Source organism: Trematomus bernacchii, unplaced genomic scaffold, assembly GCF_902827165.1.
Source record: "Trematomus bernacchii unplaced genomic scaffold, fTreBer1.1, whole genome shotgun sequence".
Taxonomy (NCBI): Eukaryota; Metazoa; Chordata; class Actinopteri; order Perciformes; family Nototheniidae; genus Trematomus; species Trematomus bernacchii.
The window spans coordinates 5,816,136-5,824,719 of NW_022987910.1; the positions used below are offsets into that span (position 1 = coordinate 5,816,136).

Sequence of the window (8,584 nt, forward strand, 5' to 3'; positions counted from 1 at the left end):
AGAAAGTGAAAATTACCTTTATTGTTTTCTATACAATTCTAACTGTAAACAGGGAGACCAATAGGTGAATAGGAGTGCTAAATACAAATACTATCTTTAATTGGACGACAGGAAAATAAATTACACATTCAAAACAATATCATCTTAGTGAAACCTTCCTATGTAGTTGAGGTAGAAATTACACAAAAAGAGAAGATAGCATCTAATGTGCAGGTCATTACCAGAAAAAGGTAAATATCTCCATACTTACATTCAAAACGCTCTGTGAGAACCGCTGCTCCTCTGTGACAATATACAGGTTGTGTCAGCATTGTGTGTGTGTGTGTGTGTGTGTGTGTGTGTGTGTGTGTGTGTGTGTGTGTGTGTGTGTGTGTGTGTGTGTGTGTGTGTGTGTGTGTGTGTGTGTGTGTGTGTGTGTGTGTGTGTGTGTGTGTGTGTGTGTGTGTGTGTGTGTGTGTGTGTGTGTGTGTGTGTGTGTGTGTGTGTGTGTGTGTGTGTGTGTGTGTGTGTGTGTGAACCATGGCCTCTCCTCTCTGTTCCCTATTCAGTATGGCACACTGTTCACTGACCTAGAAATGGACCACACTCATCACATCTACAGCTTTAGATGATTCAGCAGGTAACAGCCATTGTGGAAATGAAGGTCTGCTGAACAATGATCTGATGTTCTGCCTCCTCGGAGTCCTGTGTGATTTTCATTTTCTGCAGCATGTGTAGCAAGTTCTGCTTTACTGTTGGTTTATATTTCACAACTGAGACAATGTAGTGTACACATATAATTGCAAGTTATTTTTTTATAGAAATGTAATAGCGATAACTTCCCCTGAATATTCCTTTCAGTCAGCATTTGCTCAGTTTTGCACTAGCATCAACATCCACCATAGACTGTACACTGATGTGAGTAAAGGGTGAAAAACTAAAATATTAAAAATAATCCAACTCCAAGGAATAAAAGTAATATATACATGTTAAATAGATTTTTTACATAAAGTTAATTAGATGTAGTGGTGTCTGCGATTCCTGGTGAAAACATGTTTTAGGTAAACAGCATTGCAACAACATAGAGCTTTACAACTAATATGTGATGTCATCAATGAGCGACCGGTCCCCACATGGTAGCCTGCTGAAGTTGTGACAGCACTTGCTAAGGTAGTGTAATTTTATTTTTGTCTTGACCTTATCAATGCATTTTTACAGCGTTATTGTTTCACAAATGATCTTCAATCAGCGGAATAACAATGTCACTTCAGCCAAACCGCCAGCTGATCGGGGAGTTAGCTTTAAGGCTAACACATTAGCATAGCTGTTAGTTTTCTTCTGGTTTGACATTTCCTTTTTGTGTTTGCTGCTATTTCGCACTTCTATTGCTTTCAAACCATAGACTGTATATATAAAGTTTCAAACATCAGTCTGTCTCTGATGAAGTTTCTCCCTCGTATGTGACATAATAAGTCTTATGAGACATAGACACATAGTAGCTAGTTTAGTTTTAGGTTAGACATGACAGACATTAAATCCGGTCATATTACTCAGCTTCACAGACTGTCGGCATTATAATATTCAAATAAAAATAGAAGAAGCCTAATTGCGTCTTTTTTGCCCACTGTAGTCATGATATCTGGTGTGGATTTAGATTCAATGGGTCCCATGACATGGAAGCTATTGAAAAATAAATGTAACTTATCAACCAAAGGCAGAATCTTTCCCTTTTTATATAAAATAGAAAAAAACTCTAGTTATGTTGTAAAAAATCTCACTCGTCACCGGCTTGAGTTTCAAAACAGGATACATATTTTATTATTTAGGGTATTTATTATCCTTGCAAGAATGGAAGTAGTCATCACATACAGAGCATACGGTACAACTATTTCCCCGAACAGTGTCCTTCACTTGCTTATACAAGAGAGGGTGTTATTCAGTCACACGATGGAGAGATACCAGTTCAAAGCATTATTGATTTCTTCAGATTAGCTAAGGCCCACGTCAGAAATGATCATGCTCGAGATATGTCTATCTGCCTAGAGGCTGAATCATCATGTTAATCGTTGTCACATAGCTTATCATATGCCCATAACAGTGTGTCATGATGCTCTTCTAGGTAATCATACATCCTGCCATATACAGTTATACACTTGGGCCTTCGTTTGCATGTGTAACTCTGTCCTTAATAGAGTACATTCAGTATTTTCCCCAACAAACTTTATAAAAGAGATGTGTCCAGTATAGTTATATAGTTCTGCGTAATTGAAAAGATCTGATAATTGAAAAGATCTGATATTTGTAAATAAAATAAATGTTTCTCACCATTGCCTGAAAAACAAAGAGCTATTAATTGACGATCAAAGTTGCTTGTAAGTCATCATTATTTAGATCATCTTTACTGCTGCTTTGAGGTTTTGCCATACAACAGGTATGTCAGAGCAACACCACAAATGCATATTATTTCTCCTCACTTTCTGCAGGGTCAGCATGGCCGGGCAGTGGTCTGAGGGCCACTCCACATCCATCCTGTGTGTCGGGGCGTCTTCAGGCCCCGAGGGTCTCCTCGCCTCAGGCTCAGAGGGTGGAGAGGTCACATTGTGGAGCCAAGAGGGAACCATCATAGGCCGTCTCACTCTCCCTGGTGGAGAGGACAGCACCAGTGTTGTGTTTTCTCATGCAGCTCCCGGACAGCTGTACGTGTCACATGGAGACGCAGTGAGTGTACTGGATCCCCGAAACCTGAAGGGCCCTGTGGAGGAGTTTCAGGGTGCAGGGGAGGAGGAGATCAATGCGTTGTCCCTCAATGAGACCGGGTCAGCCCTGGCAGTGGCTGATGACTCCGGGGTGGTCCGGGTACTGGAGCTTCCTGGAGGAAAAGTGTGCAGGACTCTTCGTAGACACACTAACATTTGCTCCTCTGTTGCTTTTCGGCCACACAGGCCCAACAACCTAATTTCTGCTGGACTCGACATGCAGGTAAGGGAGAGGACCATTTGTAATTGTGTCATGTACTACATTTTACAACTAGGGCTTTTACTACCATTATTTTCTCCATTAATGGTCTATAAAATGTCAGATAAACTGAGAAATGCCCTTCCCAGTTTCTTAAAGTCCAAAATGAGGTCTTTAATTATTTTTAGTCAGCCCTAAACCCAAATATATTAACTCAAAGGAACAGCAGGGAATTTCCAGATTTAATAAGCTTAATTTTTACATGGAAAAGTACTTTTATGTTTGATTTTAAGAATAGTTGGCAGTTAGTTTTCTATTCATTGAATAATCAGTGAAAAAATAGTTGCAACTCCGGATCAGTTTTACCTTTCTTGTGCCTTAAGGTGATGCTGTGGGGTCTGCAAAAGACTCGCCCTCTTTGGACCGTGAACCTCCAGGATGTGGCAGAGGAAGAAGGGGACGACCAGCAGCGTCCTGGGCAGCTTTTTAACCCGCCTCTGGTCCACTGTGTCTCTGTGGCGAGTTGTGGGAACATTCTGGGTTGTGCGGCAGAGGACGGGCGGGTGCATGTGATTCGGATCGGCAGCGGCTCTAAACTGGAACAGCAGGGAGCAGTCAAGGCTCACAGTCAGGGGGCCTCACAAGCCCACTTTGTTAGTTTCCTTTCCCACCCTCACTGGCTCCTCACCGGGGGAAATGACGGCCTGGTCGCCCTGTGGGACCTCAGTAAGCACCCAGTGGTGACTCCAGAGGCAAAGGCTGGAGTCACCGCTGCCCCACGCAGGAAGAGTAAGAGCAAAGCAAAGAGGAAAGAACAATCCCAGAATAAAGCCAAATCCCCACCAAAGGTTGAAGCAGAGAAAGAAGAAGAAGGGGAGGAGGAAGAGGCAGCATGTGCAGAAGAGGTGACGGAGGAGAAGTCTGGCCCCAAACTTCGCATCAGTCACGGGGACAAAGTGAACTGGCTGTGCCCTGTTGTGCTGAAAGGAGAGCCCAGTGTGGTGGTGGCAGATCAGAGCGCCAGCCTGACAGTCTACCCTCTGTCTCCACTTTAGATTAACTTAAAAACATTCTCATATCTTGTTTTGCCTTGTTTTAAGTTTATAGTTTTTAAACTCTTTAAGGTGTGCTCAGAACAAATGTGGAGCAGATTTTGCATTGCGTTTTGAGAATATTTGGCCCTAACAGCCAATAGGCTTACCTCTAAATATACTTAAACATTTAATTCCACCATCAGCCTGTACACACTTTTCATGGCATGTAGCTGTTGTGTCGTCTCTCCCTAACATTAGTCGCATTGTATTATAGAGCTTCGGGTGCCCACAAACGGCAACAATTTGTTTTTCCTCTATTTCCTATTCTTGGTGATAGAGTCTTTGTATGTTATCGTACAGAGCAGAAGCTGCTTTGCATTTGGCCTTAGCACACCTCAGAGTATACACTCCTGTTTGATGATGTATGAACCTGTTGCATCACTATTTGGACGGGATTTTAAATAGTCACTGTAAAAGTGGGATCTTGCAGAAAACAAACACTGGTGTTCCATAAAGCACTGGAACAAACAAATCTGTTTCCTTTGAGTTTCTACATAATATTCAACAGACTAAATGTTGTGTTTCAGTTGATGCCATATTTACTGATTGAATTTGGCTTGTTTGTTGTTTTGCATGTGTGTGGTCCTATAAAAAAAATGTCATCCTTGGAAATACATCTTGCAATACATGCCTCTTGTGAGCTGTAAAACGACCACACCATAGAAAATAGGAACGTAGCATATTTACCAGTCTGTGGTGCTTTTGTAGAGTAAAAACATCTCAATCCAAACCAGGTGCCAGACGGATTAAAAAAAAAACAGTATATATTTTCTTGCCGTTTGTGGTGACCTTGTTCACTGGGACCTGGAGCTGTTTTCAAAAGTAATCTAAAGCAGCGCCCTGTGATCTGACACCCAGCTAAACCCCGTTTAATAATGTAATGTTCTTTGTGTTGATAATATCATGATTGCTGCTTATTATCACACAGACCTCCTTAAAACCAGACAGACTGTCTCCTTCTATTTAAGAAAAAGTGCTTAATCTGTGTACTTCAATTTCATCAAACAACAACTTCAAACTACCAGTTTTTTTAACAAGCCAGACACCACAAAAAACAAATTCAAACATTTCTTGCAAATGCACTGTATTCACACCACTTTCACACAAGTAACCTGTCATTTTCTTTGCTAACCAGCAAAACACTTTTCTATAAGATGACCTGAAGAAGGCACAAAACTCAATGTTCAAGTGAATAAATCCAATTCATGCCCATCGGTTATCACAAGGCAGCTTATAAATCCAAAGTTTAAAACAAAAATGGTGAAAACCTGTGACAGCTTATGATAAATGTACCTCAAATTGCAGCAAAAGCAAATACACAACACTTAAATGCTTTAAACTATTCAGTATTTTTTCTAAACAAGCCAAATGAAACACTTGAAGGAGGATCACAGTAAGTTCTACACTGAATAAGCACACAATCATGTCTCATCGCTGCAGAGGGCCTGATAACTGCTACATCATTTCCTTTGCATTACTTTCAGTCTTTTTGGTGTTTTTTGATTGAATATGCTTAAAAAGTTGTTCCACCTTTTAAGTTTTACATCGACAGCCAGCCAGATGGGGCTGATTCGACATTTCTGTCAAATAAATCCTCCACCTGGATATCGCAGCTCCTTTGATTTCTGAAGTGATGGTGGACGGTCATCTGAGGTTGTTGAAGTTGTTGACTTTACAGTTTAGCCAAGCTCTTCTCCAGACTCTCAATGTCTGCATCCCCCTCATCGCCCTTGTTGCCGCGGGCGCTGCACTCCAGGAACTCAACCTTCAGGGGCAGCTGGCCAAACTCAAAGTCCTTGCCTTTTTTCCCCAGATACACACTGCCGCCCACCGAGCCGTCCTGAGAGCTCAGAGCTGCAGAGTGCGTCACCCGCAAGGTGTTCCTACGAGAAACAAGAGACAGGGTGATTGTTGTACATCAAACCAAATACTCTGGCTGGTGAAGTATTAATCGCAGGGTTGGTGGTCACAATCTCAGCTGCACTGTCCTTAAACAAGACTCTGAATCCAAATTGCTGCTAATGGCAAGTGTCAGACACGTACAGTATATATGAAGCACATTACATTTGTGATTTGAGGTGTTAATTTGACTGAAAGTTACTAAAAATAGATAAAATGTGAATCAGAGCGTTGCTATACACTTTCCAGGCAGTCTGTCTGCTCCAAACGCAAACAAATGTTTAGTTACATTTTTTTTAAATTCTGAATTTTATATTTTAGAATAGCCTACAGCATATGGTCAATAGTCAACTGTGATTAATGTCCCTTAATAATTGTTTCAGTTAAATAAGTTAAAATCTAAATCCAAACGTTTCCATATTGATTAGGAACCCTGGAATCAGACACAGTAAATGGCCCAAAATACAGCAAATACACGAGTTACTTACATTTCCTTTTCCAGCTGCTGCTGGATCAGTTTAGCTGATTTTGCCATGGTGATATCTGTAAAATAAGGAGACCAGTCAATTCTGCTGCCAAATAGTAAATAATAAACTTCATAGTGTAGGCTCAAAATGCAGAACAAAAGGATTGTAAAGTGTAGATAATTGGGTATTTTTTACAGCAATAGTGTGGTTGAACCTTGTTTGTTGCATGCCACCACGAGAGCTGGAGCGTTCCTGGAGATCACATTGTCCGTTAACAAGATGTACAGGAACTCTGCCACGTCTCTCACTTCTTTTTGGAAGATAGCGCTGTCCACTACAAACACAATGGCTCTGAAGAGAGAGTGATAATGAAAAATATGTCATCAGAGAAAGTCAAATACTTTGTTAATATTATCCAGTTTGTTGCAGCGATATAAGCACAACTGAACCAAAAGTTGTCATTGCTTGGGTTGGGTTGGGTTGGGTTTGATCAACATAATTACGACAACGCCAATGTTCTCTGTAGGTCAGATTTAACGCTACTTTTGATTATTTGGAAGAGTTTGCCTTTTCAACGGAAAGGTAAATATGACCTTTGGACTAGAACATTGAAAATGTAAATTTAGAGGCTATGGTAACTGCCTTTTCTAGCACAATACAATGGTCAAGTAAACTTGAGAGAATGGTCCTACTTTATCTCACTAACAGACAGATATAAACAATTTAGGTAGGTTGTTCCTTTTCTTACCTGGCTCCAGATTTGAACTTCTCCAGGTACAGAGAGCGGAGACTGTCATGTCCTGGCAGGTCAATCAGAGTCCAGGAGCTGCCCTGAATACAGGAGGGAGAGTGGATGAATGTAAGCCATGACCATCATGAAATCATCATAGCTGATGGTGATAAAGTGTACTGTACTTACTCGGTCGTTTTTGGCTTTGTATGGAGCACTGCTGTCAGTGATGGAAGTCTGTGTCCGCTTGAATTTACCTGCCAACAGCTGTAAAAACACAATATGTAAAATCACTCAGATTACCCATGTCTCTCATCAGCTGAGCAACCTTTTAAAGACAACGTGGCGATGGCGCTTTAGTTGCATCAACTCACCCGGCTGAACAGGAGCGTTTTCCCCGAGTCACACAGACCCACTAGCAGCACAGCACTTCGGACAGTTTTACTGGTGAGGAAGTACTTCAGAAACACTGGAAAGAGAAAAAAAAGTAGAGAACCAGGTCACTATGTCATTCTCATTCAAAGCACATGGTTCACAAACCAATACTATAGAAAGTTGAAAGACTTCCGTGTGGAATAATGATCAACTGACCAACTGACAGATGTTTGCTTTAGCTTAGCAGTTAGCTTATCCGCTTGCTAAATAACCTTTTGATTTGTTCAAGCACACATTAACTAACTAAATGAACATGACAAAACATGTAAACACTGAACGTCCTGCTGACCAACTCGCTATATAACACGTAGCTAACTGCTAAAGTAAGGCCTAGTCTGCTAAACTAATGTTAGCATGCTAACGGTGACATCTTACCACAGGTAATGACAACCACCGCCAAAGCGACTATACATCCGATCAGAAAAATGGGATCTTGGTCTTCCAGTTGCTGTCGTAGGAATTCAATGTAAGGTTCAAATGGGTTTTCTGATATTTCCACGTCGGCTTTGTCCCCCATGTTGCCACCGGTGCTGTCTGCCTCCATCTGTCCGCTGAAGCTAATCTGAAAGTGGGACACGTCTCCTTCCTCTGCGGCTTGTACAGAGGCTGGGCGGCCGGCAGGGGGCGCTGCAGGCCTCCTGGTGAAGTTCACCTTATTCACATTCTGGCTTCTAAACTGGGGAGTGAATAATTCATTTCACTTTAAATATTTTGTTTTCATTCAACATAAAAGAGGAGGAAGACAGTGAACATACCAAGTCGTCCAAAAGCATTGATGGACAGTATAGGCTACATTTACTCAAGTAGTCTAGTGCACATACATAAATAATTTGAAGACACCTACATAAGTAGGCTATTTTAATATGAGAGGAAATGCTAGACATTTACTCTACTCAGGTAAACCTGTCAGAAAGCTGGAGGTACTGTTTACTTAACAGGTTCATATTTTACACACAAAATAATACTTTAATTATAAAAATTAATCTGTAGGTTATTTGCAATCAAGTGTCAGAGGTAAACGAAAC

General features: G+C 41.1%; 2 protein-coding genes across 2 annotated transcripts; one reads left to right on the top strand and one right to left on the bottom strand.

Annotated features, from left to right (window-relative positions):
• Window positions 1-1,101: 1,101 nt before the first annotated feature.
• Window positions 1,102-4,644, top strand: wdr53 (WD repeat domain 53). The gene is made up of 3 exons (XM_034115138.1): window positions 1,102-1,149; window positions 2,463-2,958; window positions 3,318-4,644. Exons 2-3 carry the CDS (start codon window positions 2,470-2,472, stop codon window positions 3,987-3,989), a joined length of 1,161 nt encoding a protein of 386 aa, XP_033971029.1. The 5' UTR covers window positions 1,102-1,149; window positions 2,463-2,469; the 3' UTR covers window positions 3,990-4,644.
• A 447-nt stretch (window positions 4,645-5,091) lies between these two features.
• On the bottom strand, window positions 5,092-8,140 carry srprb (SRP receptor subunit beta). The gene is made up of 7 exons (XM_034115139.1): window positions 7,935-8,140; window positions 7,499-7,593; window positions 7,314-7,391; window positions 7,143-7,225; window positions 6,609-6,745; window positions 6,416-6,470; window positions 5,092-5,911 (listed from the first exon to the last, which is right to left on the bottom strand). The coding sequence occupies exons 1-7, from the start codon at window positions 8,101-8,103 to the stop codon at window positions 5,701-5,703; spliced, it is 828 nt and encodes a 275-aa protein (XP_033971030.1). The 5' UTR covers window positions 8,104-8,140; the 3' UTR covers window positions 5,092-5,700.
• Between the last annotated feature and the right edge of the window lie 444 nt (window positions 8,141-8,584).